The sequence below is a fragment of the Pituophis catenifer genome, unplaced genomic scaffold, assembly GCF_029215685.1.
Source record: "Pituophis catenifer annectens isolate HBS135680 unplaced genomic scaffold, rPitCat1.0.hap2 SCAF_3, whole genome shotgun sequence".
NCBI classification, from domain to species: Eukaryota; Metazoa; Chordata; class Lepidosauria; order Squamata; family Colubridae; genus Pituophis; species Pituophis catenifer.
Genome location: NW_027256883.1, coordinates 38,113,940 through 38,138,657, shown reverse-complemented (window position 1 = coordinate 38,138,657; position 24,718 = coordinate 38,113,940). Strand labels below are relative to the sequence as shown.

Here is a 24,718-nt window from a genome sequence, read left to right as displayed (position 1 = left end):
CATTCCTAAAGTTTTTCATCTTAAGTACTAACCTGGGATGACCATGTTTACCTGGAGGTAAATTGCATAGAGTTGGTTGAACAATTGTGTTTAAATTGCAGTTTAAATTTCGTTTTCTCAAGGTTGCTATAAAATTGAAAATGACTCATTGTGGATAGTTTTCTGATAAATATATAAGTGGTTACAAAAGGGTTACATTATGGCCTGATTTACACATAACCACAGTTTTTATTATAAATCAGAGTTTGCTTAATGTATCAGCAAAGCCCAATTACTTGATGCTTATTAAGAAACCATAGATTTGTGTGATTGTTAAACCCATCAGTGGGTTTCTTGCATAGGCTTATGATACCCAGAAAATAACTTGGTTGATGTGCAACCACTACCATAAATATAATTCCAATTCTTTAATTTCCTACTCTACATCCACATGCATGATGCTTATAAATATGCCTTTGTACAGAATTAGCATCTCTGAAGACAAATGGCTGCATCTGTAAAGTTTTGCTATAATAGATAGTAAGAATATAAGTATATAGGTGTAACTATACCTTTAAAGTAGGCAAATTCATATGGTCATTAGGAAAGGCATGGATGTGGTTAAGGGTACAATCCTGTACACATTTAATTGGGAATAGACCTTTTTAAAAATCAGTAGGTTAAGCTATACATCGGGTCCCCAACGTTGGCAACTTTAAGACTTATGGACTTCAACTCCCAGAATTCTTCAGTCAGCCAGCAGGTTATCCAACCTGCAGAATGGCTGGCTGAGGAATTCTGGGAGTTGAAGTCCATAAGTCTTAAGGTTGCCAAGGTTGTGGACCTCTGCTATACATAAACATTTACAGTGTTGTTTGCAATTGTAGCAATGACTTGTTTTATTTGTGCATCAAAATCACAGAAAGCTACCCTCTCACACAATTCAGCGTGACGTGCCTTCAAGATACTAGTCTTTGCTAATCTGGTGCTCCATAGATATAGCATTGCATCCATCCTGACCCAAAATTTGAGGATTCCAATGCAAAGGATCAATTATTAAACTTTCCAACATCCTTAACCTGTTGGTATGCTGTTTGGGGTTGAGGGTGGTTATCACATCTATAGTTCAGTGTTCTCATAATTAACCTTTGGTTTGCTACAGGTTGAACTACAGTTCCCATCAGGAACAACTAATGCACTTAATGGTCAAGGATTACAGAATGAATTTGGAGAGCTACAGTTTTGTAACCCTGAATAAGACTTTTAAGTTTCAATAAGTTGGTTTTACTCTATATAAAACATTTTGTGTAGTACAACGAACAACTAGAATTGCAAAATAAAGGGATCTGAAAATATGTTGAATGTGTGCTCTTTTTTTAAGGCTTCTCTGCTAATATCCTAGAAGAGGACAACCAGCAGTAAGGTACCGTAGATGGACACTGTTGGAGTGCCGATGAGGTACCGTTGAAAGAGCTGAAGGACCAACTTGAGGACAGATCATCATGGAGAAAATGTATGGCTGTTAAGCAGATAACGATGTAATGTCAAGTCAATAGTGCCAAAATTTACCGCAGTACAGGAGAAAGTAAACTACCGCCTTTACGCAAATTTAGGTATTTGTTACAGTAAAATAGCACTAGATGGCGCTCCTACGCGATCCTTTGATACTAAAGAGCAGGACTTTCTCAGCCTTTGTCGCAAATATCTTATCCGAAACATTAGGCGGGGTTTGAACTTTCTGAAATCATCGAGATGAGAAAGGAGATCTATGGAGCGGATGTCACTCCAGAGATCATAGAGTCCTATCCTGTCTCGATGATGTTTATCGACGATGATATATCTCGTCATCTAGCCGGGAGTGCAAGACTAAGCCTCGCCTCCCTAAATGACGGACAGCGATTGGTCAGGCCAACTGCCGGCGCTCCTCAGGATTGGTCGCTGAGGGAGACGGACGAAGAGAGTCGAGGGATTGCTGGCCGGCGGGGACTCAGCGGCTCCGAGAAGAGTCCGAGCCAAGGAATAAACCCTGGAGCGGTTTGAAGAGCAGGTGAGTTCCTCCCATCTGCCTCGGGGCCTCCCGTTTGTTGTCACAGTTCAACTCTGTCGCGAAGTTTCGAGGAGGGTGTGAGGGACGTTTTGTCCGGTCGGGGCCGAGAGAGACCGCGGCGATCGTGAGTCAAGGACACGGGCCGTTGCCGCCGAAGGTCTCGTCCGACGTTGCCGGGCGCCGCTTTTTGTTTTCCCCAGTCGCGGGGCGGGAGACGAGAGTCGTGCCTTCCCGGCGACAACTGCTTTGGCTCTTCCGCCGTGTTAGCCGGCGGCTCCCGGTTCTTGCCCGGCGCTCCCTTCCCCGCCCGTTAAGGGGCAGATCCGGGTGGGAGCAATTTCGGCGAGGGGCCGAAGAGTGAGCGCAGGAGGGCCGTTTTATATCGTTCTGTCTCCGGGATGATCTGATTTTTGAGGTAGGCCTAAAACCTGGTGGATCTCAAATTACTGCTTCTGCGCCCTTTCTAAGGTCCTTGGGGCGTAGTGGTTGTTTTTTTCCCCTGCGAGGCCCCGGTGGCTGATCAGAGTAATTTCGTCTGGTTTACTTTACACCCGTTCCCTGGATTGTCTTCTCCCTTCTCTTTTGGGCTGCTCCGGAGAAGGCAGTTTATACTCTTACAATTGCTCTTAAATCTATACAGAATTTGCGCGGCCACGTCTGTCGCTTCTAATAGTGCCGGATTTTCCTTGCTTATTTCTTTGGAAATAAAAAATAATCTAGTCATGTGGAAAAGACGCAAACTGTCTTGTGAGCGATAGGCTTCAGAACTGTCTGGTGGCTCAAAATAAATAACTCGGTAAGCCTATCCAGGATTTGCCTCTAACTAATACTTAAGTGGAAAATTCAAAGTGGGGGGCACAAAATCTGGGATCTAAGGTAAGATTCCTGAACACTTAAAAAGATTCTCTCCCCCAAAAAAGATTTCAAAATCCTTCCTACATGGTTAACACATCACTCACCCACTTTGAATCATCCCCCACTGCAGTCTTTCTCTGCAAAAACTAAAAATTTGCTCAGCTCTCACATTAGCTATGTCATTACTTTCATTGTTAGAAAAATGTGTTCATGATCTGACATTTATAGTCAAAATGCTTCAGAACTTGGTGGTTAATATACTGCTCAAAAAAATAAAGGGAACACAAGCAGAAGACATCTGAGATCTGAATGAATGAAATAGCCTTATTAAATACTTTGTTCTTTACATACAGTACTTTATACACTGCTCAAACAACTAAAGAGAACACAGAACTACTGTATGTAACAAACAAAGTATTTAATAAGGCTATTTCATTCATTCAGATCTCGGATGTCTTCTGCTTGTGTTCCCTTTATTTTTTTGAGCAGTATATATTGAAGTATTAAAAAAATGTGGCATTTGGAAAATTGTGTTGTTGCATTCAACAATATTGTGGGAAATAGGGTCATGATACACACGCAGATCTCATATAGTGATAATTGGGACCACCAACTTAGTCATTAAGTGAAGTCACTAAGTAAAACCATGACTCTGCTTATGATCTTACTTCAGCTTTCCTTTGCTTTACAAACCTGAAACGTTAGAAATATGATGATTGCTCACAAAGTTACATTTTTTACCATTGTAACTGAATGGTTAGTAAATGAGGCAGTCACAAAACAAGGATTTCTGTAATCTCTGTAATCACAATATTTGGTTTCTGCAGTTAAATGGATGCAATAGGGAATGATATGAAATAACTGACATCATATAAAACTATTTTGACACTGAATTTGCAGCTAAACTGAGCTAGATAGAAAATAATCTGATTTGGCAGAATATAGCTTTTTATGTTACAAACTGATACTCACTTGACACAGGTATAATTGTATTTGCAACAGAAATGTTTTCCCATAAATTAAAATTATAGAGTTGCAATATGTGTAACAACCATATGTGCAAAACCAGTAATTTTGCATAATTAAATATTATAACCTCTGGCTCAGTCATTTGTTTGATTCTGCCACAATTAAGTTACTTCAAAGACAAATAGAAAGTTACCAAGGAATGGTCGTGTACTCATTGTATATAGAAATGGACAAAAAGGTGTTAACGGCTATATTAGTCATTTTGTTAGCAATTTATAAAATGTCTTGTGCTAGTAATAGTTGTATTAAGTGTGTATAACTAAGCTTAGTGTAAGTTAATAAAAATTAAACACAATATAAACCAAAATAATAAGTGCATTTTATAATAGAATATAGTAAATAGAAACAATTCCTAATGGATGCAATTACAATGGTGATGAGTATACCACTGGAAAACCTAAAAGACTAGATTAGGGAAAGATCATCATGGAGAAAATCTTATCGTGGTTTGCTTATAGTTGACATCAAGTTGTTGACACATAGTCAACAGACAGTACAACTTCAGTATAAATCAATAGATAGTAATCAGAGAAAGTATTTTTCTGGCTTCATAAAGATCCTATGAAAAGAAGCATTCTAATAGCTCCTTAAAGTTCAAAATATTGGATTCTAAATTTAGGAACTAAATGGAAAAAAAGTCTTAAAATTTAGGGTATATTATTCATTATTAATTCATTATTAGATAGGCTAACCTTTTACTAATTTATTTGATTCTATACTTATATACAGGCTTTCACACAACTAGATCTCCTATCAAAAATGAAACAATAACTTATTTACTTTAAATGTTATGTCCTTAGCACAAAAAATGATTTAATTGTCTGTTTCAACTTGATTTTATAACTAGTCCCAGAACTCACATACCTGCAAAGTAAAAATTAGAAATAAAAAAATAATTTAGTAAAGCAGCCAAAACAAAATAGCTGATGCTGATTGCCCTTGATCTTGTCAATGTTAAACATTACTGAACAAATCACATTTGTTTATTTTATTCTCTTTGTAAGAGAAGTATATTACTGTTCTCACATAGCTTGGTTGTATTTGTTACAAAATAATTATACAAAATAATACATTTTGGCAATGTAAGTTCTCGTTTTAATATTATTAGAATTTATAAATGTAAGAGAAATTCTAAGATCTAAGATAAATCTAGTTAATACTCCTTTTTAAGAACAAATACTATATTTTTATTTCAGGTTAAAGGAATATGTTTACAATGTCAACTGTGAAGCATATGTCATGAACTGCTATTCCCAGGTGAGAAACTGACAACTGAACAGCCAAAAAGTTAGCTTCTAAAACCTACTACAAGCAATAAAGCTAAAACTAGGAACTGCCTTTCCAAATGAATCTCTTTTTCCTTTACTAGGAGAAACTAACTATCAACTAAAACAAGTTTATAATGCAGTATTTTATGATAGCAGTTTTGCTTGAATTTCATTTCCTTTTCTTCAGTTGCATTTTTCCATTACAAAGTTCAGAAATTTGATTACTTTCCAAAATAATCATAATTATGTTCACTTGACTAAATTGTTCTTATTCGTGAGCATTGTGTACAGAAGGAATTTTATTCTTTAGGGATATGCATATTTACTGCAGAAGAAAATTCATCTTCAGGCATTAAATTTCACACTATTAAACTATATATTTTTATTAGTTGCCCAGTCAACCAGATGTTTAGTCTGGATTTGGCATTTTTATCCACCTATTGAATCCTTCCCAAGGACTTCGGATATATGTTTCATGGTGTTCAGAGGTATCATTGCAGCATATAAACTGTACCAATAAAGTTGCCTTTTGCAATTGATGGATGCTGATTTTTGTCAGTGCTGCTGAAAGTATTTAGCATTGTGTTTTAGGATTGCACCCAAGGTACTTATTACTATTGGTACTATCTTTGCTTTCTTTTGTTCCAGTCATTCTACTTCTGTTTACAGGTGTTTATATTTTGTTATTTCCTCCAGTTCTTTCTCTTCTCTTTTGCTGTCTCCAGGTAGTACCACACTCACCATACACACATTTTAATATATTATTTGCCTAAATTATACTAAATGTTTTAATGCAGTGTACTTTCAAATTATACTTGTTTTCAGTTGCTGGTACCATAGCTGGTCCTATAGACAATTTATTGTATAAATTACATTAAATAATTGAATTGGTTACCATTTTTGTACTCATTTGAAGTGTGATCTTCAACATTCCTAAGTACAATAACATTTTAATCTGAAAAAATAATAAAATATATTGTGATTGGTCTATGGGTTCTGTCTTGTGGTATACCCTATATAACTTTAAAAGTACATTTTTTCATACAATTGGTTCTTGTTTCTGTTGTTTTCTTTCGAACCTTTTTTCCTGTTTTGAATATTAAAATAACAACTATATAGTGTTTAATTAATTAAAGGTGGTGTATAATTAAAACTATCAGTTATATACTTTTGGTGAAAAATGCTGTTATTATATTTATTTTGAGATGAATTCTCACATTGAAACAGTTGCACATTCTCTAAAGTATTTTTTTTCTCTCCAGGCTGACTATGGAGCTTTTACCTCCTAGCAAGCTGAGGTTGTCAAATTACAAATTATTGAAGGCTTTACCTTATTCTATATGATCTGCTGGATTAAGCATCTATTTAGAGTGATATTTATGCAAGTTGGGTTAACTATGGAATCAGTAAGTATATCTATTATTACAGTGATATATTTGCAAAAACTGAAAATCTGAATAATGTATAGGGAATGACATGTATAAATGCCAATGACATTAAAAGGACATGAACACACAGTATAAGATTTAAATATAACTGAATTTTGGAATAGAAGTATGGCTAAACTTCTCTGGTTTCTGTTTGAGGAATAGTTCATTACATTATAAAATATAATCAAAATAATTTTGTTGGTTAAAAAAGATATTGATTGTGAGCTCATTCAAAAGTTGTTGGACAGAATATTGTGCCACTTTATCAAATTTAAATAGCCGCCCATGTCATTTGCATGATTCTGGGAAGTATACAATAAAATAAATCTTAAATTTTAAGTCTTTTTTCTGTATATACAGGCTTACAATGCAACTTGATGCATGTTTATACAAAAAATAGAGTTTTTCTGAGTTTATTTAACTGTATTTAAAACTTCAAAAATAAAGTAATATTGACACAGACTTTTTTATTTTCAGTTGCTTTGGTCAAATAAAACTTATGGCCCAAACAGAAGTATTGTAAGAAAAATTGGCTCAAACCTTTCTCTGATACAATGTCCAAGGGTTCAGTTTCAGGTAAGAACTTTACTTGTTTGTTTTGATTTACAAAAATTACTAAGACCTAAAAATCTGGGTTTGTGGTACCTGTGGATATAAGTTACTTTCTGTCAGTTTGGAACCAAAAATAGGGACACCCTCCAAATTAAATTATTTCCTTAGGCAAAAAAGTAGTGATATTAATTTTAAAGGTTAAAATTTAATTAAATGAAAATGACATGGATTGATAAATTGGATGTACTGATACCGAAGTCTTCATTGATGAGAGTAGAAAATAATTTGAATAGCTAATGAAACTAACAGAAGTTCCTCAGAACAACATACATATCTCCTTAAACAAATACACATCCTAGAGATTTCCTGAAGTTGTTGCTGAATTCTAATTTCTTTATATGATAGAAACAGATGTGACTTTATTATATAACTATAGATAATTATTATTTTTATTAAATTTTATTTTAAATGCAACTGAACTGAAATGTTATATCCTGGCCTCACTAGTTTTTGAAGTGCAACCTGTATATCCTGAATTATAAAAGAAAACTCTCTTCTCATCTGTATAGCTACTTTCTCATAAAGCCAACAAAACTGAAGTGTGAAGCTTTCCAGAGATAAGCTATGAAATTTATTTGCAAGTTCCACTGGATAGTTATTAAAACTGCTTTCATATGATACTTTAATGCAAATACTTTCCCTTCCGAGTAGACCATTAACTTGACTGGTTTGGCATGTTATTATTTCTTTAAAACTTTCCTGAATAGGTCAGTTTACTCTGAGTCTTCAGAGTAAAATATACTTTACATATATTTATATTTATTCTGCAAGATAGTGCCATTTAAAGCTTCATTGGCATCAGTCTGAAGAAAATATCAGCCTAAAAAATCCACATGAGCTCATTTGATAATTGTGAAGTTTTTTGATACAATGCTTATTTTGAAATAGTAAGCAAAGTATGACTAAGTTATGGGCTATATTTTTATACAATAAAGCTTACAAAGTCAAAGACAAAACTGTACATAGGCAAATAATGTGTGTCTCAGATTAGAGACACAGGATTCTTCTTGTAGTAGAGTATTCCAGCCTGTATTAACTTTAAGATAATTGCTATATAACAGCATGGTCTCATTACAATTTTTGCAGTTAGTGGTTGGCTCTAAATTTCTGTAAATTATTGTAGAAACAGGACTCCTTTTGTCTACAGCTTAAGGAATTACATCTGTGAATGTAATCTTGTGGAGTAAATGGCAATTAGATGTTTTTCTCTTTCTTAGATGTTTAATATTTACTTGGACATTTTTCACTGCACCCCCAGGTTCCTATTTATACTTTTCCAAAAAAAACTGGCAGAAATGTGCAAGAAAATTGTATAGCCAGAAAATTGTAAAAAATGATAATTGGGTTTAGGGCACTGCTGATGTACACACATTTGCATCAAGAAGGAACAAAACTTACCGTATTTTCCGGCGTATAAGACGACTTTTTAACCCAGGAAAATCATCTCAAAAGTCGGGGGTCGTCTTATACGCCGGGTACCCGAATCTGAGTTGCTGGCGCTGACCGATGACACTTTGGGAGCGCCGGCAACATTGAGGGGAAGCTGTACTCCGAATTAGTTCCAACCTACAAGAGGTGCCAGGCAGTGCGCGGCCCACGAGAAAGGAACGCGTCCCCACTCTACCCCGGAATTCGGGTCACCTTCCTTCCTTTCCCAGCAGTCCACGGTGAAAGCGGCGGCGCGGTCAACCTGGGCCAGCACCTTGCACACCTGGCTCTGAGTCTCCATTATGAGAAGCTCCATGCGACTTCGCATGTCTCCGCCCCAGTCGCGCAGCTCTCGCAATCCGCTCACCGGAGGAGCCATGAAGTGCTCGCACCGCCTTGCCAGATCTTCCTCGTCCTCCTTTCCCCATGGCTTTTCCCGTTGTAATTGCTGCTGCTGCTGCCGCCGAGGCTGCTCCTTCATCTCCGTCCACCGCACCAGACCCAGCCCGGCCAGCACCGCCGTGGCTCCCGCAGTCCAAGCGGATCGGCACCCGGGCTCGCAGGCGAAGGGTGGGAGTGCGCAGCGATCGACGTCGATCGCTGCCACCCACCATCGCCCCAACGGGAAGAACCGCCCGGCAGCGATTCCAAGGAGCCCGAAGCGAACATCCTGGAGCAGCACGGGCTGGCCCAGAGGCTTAAACCCCGGGAGCCCAGGTGCCGAACCCCGCACAGCAGAAAAGACATGACAGCCGGTGCCCAGTTCGTTCTGCAGTCGTCCGGATTGGCGCCAAGCCAGGAAAATGCGCTGTGCACTCCCACCCTTTGCCTGCGAGCCCGGACGCTGATCCGGATGGCTGCAGAAGGAACTGGGCACCGGCTGTCATGTCTTTTCTGCTGTGCGGAGTTCGGCAGCGATCGGCGTCGCTTGGATTGCGGGAGCCACGGCGGACTCCTTCCCCACGAGGTATTGCTCTGCATTTCACCACCTCTTCCAGGCTCGCAGCCACCCACCATCGCCCCAACGGGAAGAACCACCCAGCAGCGATTCCAAGGAGCCCGAAGCTAACATCCTGGAGCAGCACGGGCTGGCCCAGAGGCTTAAACCCTGGGAGCCCAGGTGCCGAACCCCGCACAGCAGAAAAGACATGACAGCCGGTGCCCAGTTCCTTCTGCAGCCATCCGGATCAGCGTCTGGGCTCGCAGGCAAAGGGTGGGAGTGCGCAGCGCATTTTCCTGGCTTGCTTACCTTAGCTCAGTGGTTGGGGGTCAAACAACCCTTTCACAGGGGTTTTGATGGTGGTGCAATACAGAAAAACGAGCACAGCCCTCGCCATCCGGAATGAATGGTGCTGTTGTGGCGGTGGGGGAGGGGGCGGCAGAAGCGGGAAGAAGCGGCGTTTGCGATGGCTGGAAGCTGTGGGAGTGAAGCACTGCTTCCATTTGTACGGCAGCAGCATTCCGCCTTGGTATATTTGTGTCAGGAGTGGCGCAAGGCAGCCTTTGTTTCCTGCTGCCTGGGACTCAGAGTGGTAAATGGCGTCTGATCCGGAGAGCTGCTGGATTTTGCTCTCTAATCCGGATGCCAAATCGGCCCCCTGCAAACTCTCGTCTCTCAAGGAGCGCTCCCTGAAGCAGGGCTGGAAACTTTGGTTGGACTGCTTGAGAGAGGAGAGCTTGCAGGGGGGCGATCTGGTGTCTGCAACGGAGAGCGGCATCCAGCTTTTTCTCTCCGCTATAAGAGCGCTGTAAGAGCGGCAGCCCTCATCTCCTAATGTTTGGGACTCGGAGCGGTAAATGGTGACTGGTCCGGGGAGCAGCTGGATTTTGCAGTCCCAAGCATTAGGAGATGAGGGCTGCCGCTCTTACAGCGCTCTTACAGCGGAGGGAAAAAGCCGGATGCCGCTCTCCGTTGCAGACACCAGATCGCCCCCCTGCAAGCTCTCCTCTCTCAAGCAGTCCAACCAAAGTTTCCAGCCCTGCTTCAGGGAGCGCTCCTCGAGAGACGAGAGTTTGCAGGGGGCCGATCTGGCATCCGGATTAGAGAGCAAAATCCAGCTGCTCTCCGGATCAGACGCTATTTACCGCTCTGAGTCCCAAGCAGCAGGAAACAAAGGCTGCCTTGCGCCGCAAATATAGCAAGGCAGAATCCTGATGCTGCACTTTCAGCAGACAGATGAGGGCTGCCTTGGCCATCGGCTGGCGCAAATATACCAAGGCGAATGCTCATGCCGCACAAGTTCAAGTAGTGCTTCGCTCCCATACTTCTTCCGGCCCTCAGTCTCTCAGGGAGATGCTTGACTTCCTCTCAGCCCCAAGACACTGGCTGGCCCATGAGATGAGAGAGAGAGAGAAAGAGAGAGAATCAGAATGAGACAGAGAGAGAAAGAGACAAAGAATGAAAGAGAGAATGAGAGAGAGAATCAGAATGAGACAGAGAGAGAAAGAGACAAAGAATGAAAGAGAGAATGAGAGAGAATCAGAATGAGACAGAGAGAAAGAGACAAAGAATGAAAGAGAGAAAGAATGAAAGAGAATGAGAGAAAGAGACAGAGAGAATCAGAGAGAGAGAGTGAGAGAGAGAGAATGAGAGAGAGGGAGAGAAAATGAAAGAATCAGAATGAGAGAATCAGAATGAGAGGGAGAGAGTGGGGAGAGAGAGAAAGAGGGGGAGAGAGAAAGAGAATGAGAGAGAAAGAGTGGGAGAGAGAGAAAGAGAAAGGGGGAGGGAGAAAGAGAAAGTGGGGGGAGAGAAGGGACAGAGAGAAAGAGAAAGAGAGAGTGGGGGGGGAGAGAAAGAGAGAAAGAGAGTGGGAGAAAGAAGGGGGAGAAAGAATGAGAGAGAAAGAGTGGGAGAGAGAGAAAGAATGAGAAAGGGGAGAGAAAGGGAAAGAGTGGGGGAAAGAAAGAATGAGAAAGAGGGGGAGAGAGAAAGAGAATGAGAGAGGGGGGAGAGAAAGAGAGAATGAGAAAGAGTGGGAGAGAAAGAAAGAGAGGGAGAGAGAGAGAAAGCGAAAATGAGAGAGAGAGAAAGAGAGAATGAGAGAGAAAGAGTGGGAGACAGAGAGAGAGAGAGGATGGAGAGTGCCTGAAGGACCCCATCCCGTACTGGGAGTCCAGGTGCTTCAGCAAGCGGGGCACTGGATTCATATTAGTGGTCTGCGAAATTTAAAATTATGAAGTTGGTGGTCCCTGAGGTCCAAAAGGTTGGGGACCCCTGGCCTAAGACCATCGGAAAACACATATTTTTGATGGTTTTAGGAATAACTTTATCGTTGGGGGTCACCACAACATGAGGAACTGTATTAAAGGGTCGCGGCATTAGGAAGGTTGAGAACCACTGCCTTAGCTGCTTGCCTTGCTTCGCTTGCCTGAATCCATTCCATCAGCAAGCAACTCCCTGCCTGCAACCAAGCAGGCAGGGAGTTGTGGACTTCAACTCCCAGAATTCCTCAGCCAGCAAAACAAAGCTGGCTGAGGAATTTTGGGAGTTGAAGTCTACAAGTCTTAAAGTTGCCAAGGTTGGAGACCCCTGTTCTATTGGGTACCGTAAGTTTTTTTCCCCTTTGGGATCTTTAAAAAAAAATAGTTAATTGGGGTTTTTTTTAGTTCTTTTTTAGACCTAGCCATTTAAAGTTTAGGAAGTTTTAAATTTAGCTTTCATATAAAAATAAAAATAAAATAATATTTGTGCAGCTTTCTGAGATTTAGTGTGTTTCTGTAGTGTTTCACTCTAACTACACAAACACACAAAATCTCACAAAGCTGTATGTGGAATTTTGTGTGTGTAAAGTGTGAAAGTTGGGTTTTGTGGCTTTTTGTGGCTGTGTGAGGTTCCTGCTTGTTTCAGGGGCCATTTTGGGTCTAGCACAGCTACTTTTACATTGTGGATGAGCCAGTTGTGTTGTGTTGTGTTGTGTTGTGTGTGTGTAAAGCGTGAAAGTTGTTTTTTGGGGCTTTTTGTGGCTGTGTGAGGTTCCTGCTTGTTTCAGGGGCCATTTTGGGTCTAGCACAGCTGCTTTTACATTGTGGGTGAGCCAGTTGATGTTTTTTTAATTTTTATTTGGTGTGCGTTGGAAGAGGGGTAGTCTTATACGGCGAGTATAGCCCAAACCCTATATTTTAACAGGAAAAGTAGGGGGTCGTCTTATACGCCCAGTCGTCTTATACGCCGGAAAATACGGTATGTAAGAGGAATGTCAACATATTTAAAAGGTGAAAAAAATGGTATTTTCTGATTTAAAAATAGTTCCTTCAAAATAAGAATGTTCTAAAATCATTTTGTAATTAGGTTGAAAATGGCAAACTATGAATACCATTGATTACACAAAGGTCAAATTCAGTATATTTTTAATTTTAGGTTTATTTTCTGATCACAACACCATGTATTTTAAACAGAACTTACTTTTCAGTTCTAAGTAATGAATTCTGAAAATACTTTTTGGTAATTGTGATTTATAGTAAAACTAATCTGTTATATATGAAAATTGGAGAGAGAACATATTTTTGGAAAGATTGGTCATGATTTATTTATTTCTATTGCACTCAAATGTCAATAACATTGAATTTTATAGAACTCTTGTGACTCAGTTTTTGAGTGGAAAAGGCATTCAAGGATAAAATCATATATTTACACATAATAAATTCAGCAGTTTAGAAAAATTTTATAAGATATGTGAATATCATCATGTCCTTTTTTTCTTGGATAAAATATTGGATATTTCTTTCCTTATTTTACCTGTAGCTATATTTATTTCATTATATTACTGGTCTAAGCTGTCAGTGACTTCTGCATATTTTTTATAAAACCTGGGCAGAAATTGATTCAAAATTATGGAATAAAAGAATAACAAATAATACCTTCTATCTTAATCAATACTTTTCTCTGGAAAGCCTTCACCAATTCATTCACCAAAGAGAAATGCCAAATTTAATGGCGGACACAAATTCAGTTTAAAACCAAGCCCAAGAGAGTAGAAAGATACAAGTGTGTTCTTGAGTTGTCACGTGCTTGATATTTAAAATAATTGTTAGACCAAAAAAGTTCTCTGTCCCTGTGCTTTTCTAAAAAGTACTATCGTTTTCTGAATGATGGCAGAATAAACTCTGCTGTTTATTTTAAAATAAATAAATAAATAACCTAATAATATCACGGCTGTCTTCATGCTTTCTTGAAACTTTTCTATAGCATTCTCTTTTTCCCTTTTTTCTTCCTTTCTTGCTCTCTAGCTGTTATATCACAGGATCGTGCACTGAGACTACTGTAAGTCAGTCTTCTCTTTTTTCACTAAAGTTCACTTTAACTATTCGTATTCACTTACATACAAATCTGGTTGTTAACTTCTGTATTCCTTATTTTCTTGTGCATGGAAAATGAGCTAAAGATCTTTAATAGCAGTGACCATTGTTTTGTCGTTTTTGGAAGTCTAACAGCAAAATCTTGCTGAAAACTTAAACTTTTCTTCAAGACAAATATGCTTTGGATTTCTACTTTAATAGGGCATATGAGACTTAATTGGTATAATTAGCCAGGTATTTTAAGTGTTGATGGGATATTTAGATACTTATTTTGCTGACCCAAGTTTAATCTTTTCACAATGCTTGGGTTTAGTTGCCTATCTAATTTAAAGCCTGACAAAAGGCAAATCTTGAGTTTCTCCTATAGCAGATCTCCAAAAAAGCAAGTGAAGTCTGAAATAATAATCAATCAAGAAGTTCTAATCCACTTGCATATATAAATGTATATGGATATATAAAGTATATGGATATACTTGCATATATAAATGTTCTAGTTTCACATGACCATGAAATGTTCTCTGAATAAAGTGTTAAACAATTAAAAGACATGGTGATATGCTTTTCGTCCTTTTTGGAAATTATGTCACAATGATCCAATATCGGCCAGAGTAGTCACAGTGACAATACTGTTAAACGCTGTAGAATAGCAAACAGGCTTGATTTTCGATAGATATAACCTTACAGTATCAAGAATTTTAACTTCAGCTGTTTCTAGAAAGTAGTTCTTACCCTTTAAGTACTTTTGATGCCTCCTTAGCTGGGCTGGCAAATCTGGAAACAAGTATAGTAATATAACATTTGCAAACAATTAGTGTAAGATTTGGAGTTTCTTTCTCTGAAACTAATTTCTGTCTTTCATTGTCATCCAAATATAATGCAATATGTATGAGTTTGAAATTGATCAGATTATTCACCTATGTAACTTTAGTATATGTACATTTCCTAATCTGCAGCTAGATATTTGCTATGTAGTACCCAATTTGTGTGTCATGCCATGCATTAGGAAACAACAGTGGAAATGCTAATGCTGTACTATGTAATCTAATGTAATCTACATTCCTTAGATTTCTTAGATTGGATTCATACTAAGTTTGAAACCTTGCCTAAATGAAAAAAAAAAACACTAGTGTTTTAACTCTAGTATAAACTTGTTCTCCCTTCCATTTATTCATGATTGCACTATGTATTTTATCTTCATGTTACCTTTATAGTGATATCATACTGATCCAGGCAGTTGTTCTAATATCTAACATTATCCAATCAATCTAGCTTACTTCTCAGCCTGCAGAAAGCACTCAATCTAACCAACTAAAAGAAGATGCAGTAGTCTCCCTTGTAGATGTAGGGTGGGTTGCTGAAGAAGATAATGAAGGAGACAAAGTATTTCCACGGTTCCGGTATGTTTCTCAAAGCTTATCCTCTATTACTGGTTCTTTAAGTTTTCATAGATAACCTGTTGACCAAGGCCACTAACCAATTTCTATGAGGTTACAGTTTGACGATCAGGTTTTCTGATAACATGAAAACTGGACAATATTATTGATCAAGGAAGAAAATCTTAACAAGCTTTAGGGGTTATTTTAAAAATGTAATATGTTTTATTATCTAGCCTTTCTGTTTATGCAATAACCTCATGCTTATATAAGCATATATTTTTATAGTATGTTCCTATTTTAGTACCAAAATATCTGGGTAGTAGACAACAAATAGATGTCCAGTATTATTTTAGCCAGAATGAGTTATGAGAAAGAATGAGAATGCTATTTGCAACTCTAAGAAAGGAAAATCCATTTTAAAGAAATAGATTACAGGTAGTCCTCGACTTACAACCACAATTAAGCTCAAAATTTCTGATGCTAAGCAAGGCAGTTGTTAAGTGAATGTTAAGTTTTTAATGACCAATTTAATGACCGTTTTTGCCATGGTTATTAAGCAGATCACTAGTTGTTAAATGAATCATGTGGTCATTAAGTGAATTTGGCTTCCCCATTAACTTTGCTTGTCAGAAGCTCCCTAGAAAGGCTGCAAATGACAATCCCAGGATTCCCGGATGCTACAACCATTCTAAATGCATGTCAGTTGCCAAGCAGTCGAAGTTTGATCGCATGACTTATAGGGATGCTGCAGTGGTCATAATTGTGAGAACTGGTCATAAATACTTTGCCATTATAACTTTGAATGGTCAAATGGTTGTAAGTGGAAGACTTCCTGTATCTAGATTCTTTCCAGTTATTTTCAACTGTTTTTGGCATAATGATGACCTTTGTTGCCTTTTTACATGTAAAAGGATGGGGAAAAATATTCTATTGATATTCCAGTATTAACAACATGTGAATTTATGTATTGGCTAGATTTGTAATACTCTAACTCTATCCAGAGAAGTTCACGACTAATTTTAAAAATAACAAAGCAAAAGAAATACGAAAATGATAGTGCTGATAAAATACTATTTGATTTTCTCCTACTTTTAGTTACTGTGAAGTAGGTTTATGTAAATTCATGTACAGTGAAAGCCCTTGAAAGGGGAAAAAAAAAACCTTGACTGACGGCAGTTCTAGTACAAAAGGAAAAGTGTTTACACAAGAACTTTAGAAGCTTTAGCAGTTGCTGCAGTTATGAAGGTAGAAGAAACTACAGAACAGTCAGCAAAGCAAAATTATAAAAAGTCTTGTGACATTTTAAGCATCTGAGTACAAGACATCTTTTAAAGCTCACATAGACCCAAGAAATTATAATACAATTTAGACATTAAAAGAAAAGCTGTTAAAAATGTCATTATATTAATATCTGTATAGATGATTTTTTCTGCACTGTTTGCAGATACAGTAATTGAAAAACAGTGGTTGTGTTTAATTTCTAAACCATCTGTTCATGAAAGCATTTTATTATTAAAATACAATTTATATTTCTGTAAATGCTATTAGATTTCTAACTTTTCTGTGCTGAAGGCCAAGGAACAAAAACAAACTCTTTGCCTTTACCTTCTTTCCAACAGAACACAGTATAGTTTAATAATCTTTATAGGAACTTCCTAAATACTGTTGTATCTTAAATATAGACATGGCAAAGACAGTATTCTACATTTGCAGAAAATAAGTTATTTGGTTTAAGAGACAGAACTTTAACTTGACTCCCTTTGATCAAGAGATTTATGCTACATGATGAAAAAAATTGAAACTATTTTTTTTTATTATAGATCAGAAGGCTGGTCAAAATCCCAACCATTCTTTAAAAGTGAAGGCTCCACAGGAAGAGACTCAAGTACCGAAGAATTGTTGCCCAAGAAATCACAAGAAGTGGAAGACTCCAAAACTGCAGTAGCTAAAAATGACGAAGCATTGCAGAAAATAAATGCATTGGAAAATGAGCTTGCTAATTTAAGAGCACAAATAGCCAAAATTGTAAGCCTACAAGAACAAAATTTAGCAGCAGGTATTAAATTGTCCTTTCCTCAATGTTAGTAAGTTTTAAGTGTTATGCCTTTAGTCAAAAAATACTAGATTCAGATGTAAATATCCTTGCGTATAAATTATGACATTTAGAAAATTAGTTGTGGTAGTCTTTCTTTTCACCTTGACATGAAAGATCTGGAATGGCATACTTCTCTATTGGTTTCCCTCTGCATATATGATCTTGAGCCTGCCTTCCACAACCTGTTGCTTTCCCTTTGTGGTAGATGATAGCACACATGATTGTAAACCAGCATACTTTGCTGAGTGCATGTGATGAAAAGGGTAATCTGGTACACTGGAAAGAGTAATAGTAGTAACACTAGTAATAGATTGGGCAATGTTACATTAGACTCTTGTAGAAATCTGAATCAAGGTGATCTTGGGATTTGTATTACAAACTTTTGCTAATCGTAAAGATTTTGATTGGAAGTTCTTAAAATGAGACTTATTGTGTGACTGTTCTTATAAAATATCTAAAAACAACTTTATGAAAGGTTCACTTGACACGTGATAATTTTTTACCTGTGTTTCCAATTTTCCTTTTTCCCAACAATGTAATGTTATTTTCCTAGGGAATAATATACAAACACTGTTTCGTTCTATAATTGCTGACTGAATAGCAGTAAGTTCAAAGTGCTGGGGGAGGGAGCGTGTTAACCTATAGAGCCATATATGCTTTGGCAGCAAGATACTTTTAAAAAACCACCTTTTCCCTATAGAAGTGAAATTGATCAACCTGTTCATTGTGAAATTCTCCCAGTATCTTTTAATGGTCTACCATGTGTATAAAGTAAAAAGGACCAGGACTTGCGGGTCTTGGTTTTCAATTTTACAGCCCTCATAGTATAGAATGGTTTCCCTTTTGAGATTAGGCTGGCACCCTCATTCGTCTTTAGAAACTTAAAAATACAACTATTCCTAAATAGTTATCATTTTCTCCATTGCTTTATGACATTCTGTGTTTTAATGTTGTTTTTATATTTAGTTAACAAATTCATACAGCTATCAATCTTAATCCCTATATCTCTAGGCAGGAAACAGGAATAGAAAACACAATAAACTATGTTTATCTGTAAACAGAAGTCATTTTTTTTGTTCAGCACTATAGAAAAGTAATAAACAAATTCCATACACTAGAAAGCTGCTTCAGTACTGAGATCAGTATAACCATTTACAGCCAAGCTATATATTTCCTTAAAAGAATCATCACCTTTTTCATAATATTTTGTGTTTAAAAATGGAAACTTTCAGGGAACAGGGAGGGAATATAGTAGTGTTACATGATAGCAATCCAGTTCAGTGCTGATTCTATTTGATAATCAATAATGGGTCATTTTTAACCAAAAATTAAAGATATTTGCAGCATGTTTAAATGTATGTTGTTCTTACAGCTGGAATAGGTTCTTCTGCATCCCTTTCTGTCCTGCCGCCACCACCACCACCGCCACCACCCCTGCCTCCTCCACCGCCACTTCAGCAGAATGTTTCTGCCATTGACCTTATTAAAGAGCGCAAAGGCAAAAGAATAAATTCTGGCACATCTCTGATAGATGCTGATCCAAAGAAGCTTGAAATGCCAAATATGCTAGATATTCTAAAAGACATGAACAATGTAAAGCTGCGCTCAGTGAAAAGGTACATTTTCCCTTTCCTTATTAGAGAAAGGGTTGCAGGGAATAAGTGCAATATTTTGATTATTGCTAAGCAGATATAGATTCACATGATTAAAGTTCATAGTTTGGTTTTCAAACAGTAGCTTGTAATTTTGATGAGTACAAATAGACCCACTTAATGAGCAGAATTGGGACCCGTAACCACATAGCTAACTGACTGTCGTCAAGTGAGATATCACATGACTGTGATGGATTTACAGTGTTGATTTTCTTGGGGTTGTTAATCAAATTACTAGAATCCTTAAGAAAGAAATTGAAGTGTGAAAGCAAAAAAAAAGATAGGCAAATCATTGGTGAAAATGGCGCATGTATTTGCATCATTTGAAATCAGTGGTCATAAAGCCTTACCTTATTCTTTTGAAGGTCGGAGGAAAGCACAATAAGGAAAACTGCTGATCCAACAGATCCTGCTGCAGTAATAGCTGAAGCTCTTAAAAAGAAATTTGCATATCGATACCGTAGTGACAGTTCAAGTGAAAGTGATAAACAGATTTCAACTTCTGAAACAAATCTGGTAAGTGCTTGGTCCAAAGTTTGTATGTTGTGCTGAGCCATGGTGTGGAATGGTTGTACTAATGTCAGGAGTCAGCCGGTTTACAAGCAACGAAGGCTGGGTTCATACTTTAGGCCCGTGATGGCTAATCTTTTCTGGACCGAGTGGCCAAAGCGCAGGAACCCCTAAAGTGCAAGGGGCATCTGCGCCCCTGTATGCACCTCTGCATGCGCATGTGGCCCCCTGCGCATGCGCGGCAGAGACCTGAAGACCAGCTGGCCAGCAGGAGGCGTGCCCACATGTGCAGCGGGGCTGAACTGGAACGACAGCTCACGTGCCATCAGAGAGGGTGCTGCGTGCCACCTCTGGCATGTGTGCCATAGATTCACCATCACGGCTTTAGGCTAAGCCAAGCTACATTTGAATTGACATAAATTAAGGCTAGAGATCTCCAGAATGCCTCATCTCAAGAGATTGGCAAACTATCCTCCACTCATATTTTTAACATGGCTTATTATCAGTCCCTTATTATTTATGATTGGTTTTCCATTCCTTGAGTTAAAGGAGCAACATGTCCGGAACGTTTGTTTCCTTTCATTCTGGTGGATTTAGTGCTCCCACTAATAGAATCTAAAGCAGTGTATTTCAACTTGGCATGTTTAAAAGGCGTAGACTTAAAATTGTAGAATTCCCTAACTGTTGATCTAGGTGTTTTTAGTAGTAGGCATGAACTCTGCTGGTCAATAAAAATTCCAACTTACTGTATACAAACATTGCAAGCGGGAAAATACATGAATTTTTTTCTTTAGTTTTATACACTTTTTCTTTCCACAGTTTGGGCCACACCTGCTGAAACCTACAGGAAAAATGAAGAATCTAATTGAAAATTGTTAAGTGGAAAAATCATGCTTCAGTATAAAAGGACTGTCTCAACTGTTTTGAGAATTAGATTTATAATTTTACAATACTGAGTTATGTGCCTTGCTTCCATGAACAAGTTTAAAAACGAAAATTCTACTGTGTTCTATCACACGTTTTAGTATTTATGTACATGCTGCATTGGGCTAACACTAAGTTATAAATGTTACTCTTAAACGTATGTGAATGCAATTATAGTTTAAATTATAGCTTTGATGTAATATTTGGAATATAATAGTAGGTTATATTTAGCCTGTATTGACATCTCATTTTGAACTTGAAGTACAGACTTCACTGGAACCTCTTTTCTTTCTATAGGGTGAAAAGTGATAAGACCTAAGAATTTTATTATTCAGCAAAATTTGCTAAATTTAAAGCAAATGCTGAATTGGAGGTATATTTATATGGAAGAAACTAGCCAAAGCTTGATCATATTTTTAGATAGGATGAAACTTTATAATTGCAACTTCATTCTAGTGATAATGCACATATAATGAGCATATCAACAGCTACTATGAAACTTAATATCTAATTAGCATTGTTGACCTCCTTCATAGACCTTCAGACCTGCTTACTCACAAGTTCCTGTTGAACTGAATTGCAGATAATAACTGTCAAATAAGTCAGAAAATAATTTGAGATTGGGGGGAAAAAAAACAAATTGAAGACCAGCTTTCTTGCTGAGTAAAATATTTTACTTCTTGAACAGAATATTTTGTCACTATTTTGTCATCAGTATTTGCAAACTGCTGAATTGATTTGGTGCAACAAGGAAAAGTGGTATATCTACGAATGAGATAAGAGCAAATTTAAGCTAAATTTGATATAAATTAATTTTTTTTAAAAATGTCATGAAATGCTTAAAAGCTTTCACTTTGAAATTTGTTCAAATATGAAAATGTTTGTAATTTGATCATGTAAAATTGTTCCCAGATAGTTTGTTTATTATCAAATAGTTACACAAGTATTTTTAAACTTTTCCAACAGTGTTCAAAATTAAAAAATAGTATAATATATATTCAATTAGTCTGGTCATTTTTTGATGCTTGAACAAAGGATATTGCACAACGGGGTCTAAGAACATCTAAAGTAAATAAAATTTGAACAAAATTCATGCATTAAAAGGATTGGATATATTTAAAGATACAACCTGTATCTGATGAGTCCTAAATCATGTTTGCTTTAGACTGGAAAAGATAGTTTTAAAAATAGGGGATATGGAAAGTGTTTTAACCTTGGAACAGCTGCTTCTAATGTTCCAGCAGCTGGAAATGCCAAATTATGGCTGATTTATTATTTGTGAATAAAATATATTTTCAAACTGTCCGGCCTGACTTAAATAGCAACAGAGATGAATCATGTCCCTGCTAATAATTATTTAGATAAAATGGGATGATGTGGGAACAGAGCAATGAGAGGAAAATACAGTTAAGCATACTATCAGTCAAAAGATTTTCAACTTCACAGTGTAATCTATTACTGCTATTTTGTGCTGTTTAAGAGAACTTAACCTTCATGTATGTATATCGGTAGGTTCCATATGGGTTGTGCTGTAAAATAATTCTTTGTGTGAATACAGATAGTCCGCAATTTATAACTGTTCAACTACTATTCAAAGTTAAGTTGGCCTCAAGGGGCCATCACAAAATGTTGCATTGCTCCCAACCCATGGTCACGTGATCATATTTCAGGCAATTGGCAACTGGCTCGCATTTATGATTGCATTTTGCAACTTTTTTTGCCATTTTCTGGCAAAAACACCAGTGATTTAAGCATCACATTTACTACTAAATGGTGCACTTAATGATCATGATGACTCACTTAACAACTACCCTGACTTACATTCTCAAATTGCCATACATTGAGGACTATCTGTATGCATTACAGTGGTATGGTGTAACCAGTGCTGAAGGTATGTAAATACAAAGATTCCTGGTACAACTGTTAATGTTATAGTAAAAAGAACAGAGTATTTGCTATGGATTGGACTACTGATAACATGATTTAGATTAGTGGTAACAATAGAACCAAAAAAGTTACTAATCTTGATCTAGGTAGAGCTCAAGTAGAAAATGTTAGCAACTATCGTCTTATTCTCTAGTAAATTTGGAAATTTACTAAATTTAAATTAATAAATTGGTCCATGAGTTGCAGTAGTAGTTGAGGTAGCCTGTAAGCTGATTAAATAAACAATTTCACAAAGAAACTATACAAGCCTAGCAATATTCTTTCAAGGAATAATATTAGAGTCCCCAATAATTAAGAGTTTGAAGAGAGGCACTGAAAAAAAAAAGAGACAGGGTATCTTATTTCCATAATCAGTATTTTGCATATTTAAATCGCATTAATAGCTGTAGCAATGTCAGCATATTTCGATAGAATTAGTGATTTTGAGTAAACAAAGACTGGTGAATCTCAAAACATAATGTTTAATGTATGAAAAATCTGTTCTGCATAAATTGCATTTTATTCAGAAAAAGAATGGTCATACCCTAGATGACTGGAAGCAGGGAAAAGGTGGTTTCTGAAGCAGATTTATCCAATTATGATTGATAATTGATGTATTCAAGACGGGATAGATGTTGGGTCTCTAAAAGATCCTGCACTATAGAGATGGTACTTTTAATATTATACAACAGCAAAGCAAGGGACGGATTACATTAAAAGACTGGAATGAAATCCATATCAAGATTGCTGAATAGTGCTGAGGTTTTGCTCAAGACCACAAGTAAACCACAAGGTTTCTGTGCTCTGATGGCTGATACAACTTGGAAGAATCATTGTGTCAAGACTTGTTAGCAAGTTTCACAAGTGAAATCAGAAACACTTAAGACTGAAGAAAATAAGAACCCCCAGAAACACCAGAAAGGAGGTAGTTGCTAATGAGATAGCAGTTATAGTAGGAATCTATGGTCACAAGATTTGGAATCTGCCAAAAGGTTGTGGAAATTAAAACAGTGCCAAGAATAAAAATCTGAACAACAGAAAGCCAGATTTTGGACATCGTCTACATGCAATTGAAGAGTCTATAAGCTCTTTTTCAAAGACCAGGCAAAGCACAAAATTTTAGCAATGTATTAAATGAAGAGAAAGAGACCAAAAGAGATGGCTGCATTTCAACCAATAGGAGTTATGGGACACTCAAAGTTGAACCCACCAAAGAGTTAAAGCTGTTTTTATCCCTTCTTTCTAACCAGATGTTTTGTGCACAGTGCCAAGTTTCATAGTTTGGAACTGAAGAAACAAAGTGGAACTACAGTTGTTGATAGCAATTTTTTTTATTATTTTTGTATATCTACTGTATGTCTGGATTGGATGAAGAGAACAATGACCCTGCAATTGAGGGTTCCCATACTAGCATAAGTCTTAGCAGCCTCAGCTTTGGTGGGCCTGATTTGTGGGCAAATAATGCCAACGTACCATTTCCTAAGGCATATGAGACAAGGAACACCCATCAGTGGATAGGATTTTGCCACCATATTAATATATTTGCAAAAAGGTTATTTCACTGCCTTAGTGTTATGCTCCCCAAGAAAAGGCCATAGAATTATCAAATGAGCATTATGGCCTCAACTTCTAATCAAAGTCCATAACTACAAAGATACTAAAGAAATTAATTTGTGATTAGAAAAACAAACTAAGAGATAGAAAGAAAAATGAAGGGAAAAAAACCCTCAAGACAAACCACTGGTAGCTTTTTATAGGGTTATAGCTTGTTACAATATAAGACTTCTTAGTTTCCCATAACAGCAATCCTCTGAGGAAGTTTGGGCTGATGAAGAGTGACTGTCCCAAAATCACCTAGTGAGTTTCCATGGCTAATGATGGCCTAAAATCTTCCCCCCTCATATTCCTACCTGAGTTTATAAGAGAAAAGGCTCCTGGCACTGATTCTGTAATTGAAGAGAGTCTGAGGAGATAACTGAACCCACACCCAGGAATTTGGGCCCTAGGATATGCTTCCCACTAAAGATTTTCCTTGAACAGTTTGGTTTAAGTGCTGTATATTTCCTGCACCACAAAGAAAACATCTACAACATAAGCTCTTGTAGAGTCCAAAGCCACTAAGAAAGAAATTATCTGATTAACGTGATCTTGATTATTTCTCCACCTTTTAAACTAGACTCCAGATAATGTGAAAAGTTTTTATTATTAATCAAAGATTGACAGCAACAGGCACATTAACATGAGGATGGCAAAGCCTTTAAGAAATGGCTTTACACTGAAGCTCTCTCC

The 24,718-nt window shown here is 37.4% G+C and overlaps 1 protein-coding gene across 1 annotated transcript; it reads left to right on the top strand.

The window, feature by feature from the left end:
* Positions 1-1,821: 1,821 nt before the first annotated feature.
* MTFR1 (mitochondrial fission regulator 1) lies at positions 1,822-21,498 on the top strand. The gene is made up of 9 exons (XM_070942251.1): positions 1,822-2,026; positions 5,107-5,167; positions 6,441-6,584; positions 7,086-7,184; positions 15,216-15,343; positions 17,143-17,378; positions 18,790-19,033; positions 19,435-19,585; positions 20,399-21,498. Exons 3-9 carry the CDS (start codon positions 6,519-6,521, stop codon positions 20,456-20,458), a joined length of 984 nt encoding a protein of 327 aa, XP_070798352.1. The 5' UTR covers positions 1,822-2,026; positions 5,107-5,167; positions 6,441-6,518; the 3' UTR covers positions 20,459-21,498.
* The last annotated feature ends 3,220 nt before the right edge of the window (positions 21,499-24,718 follow it).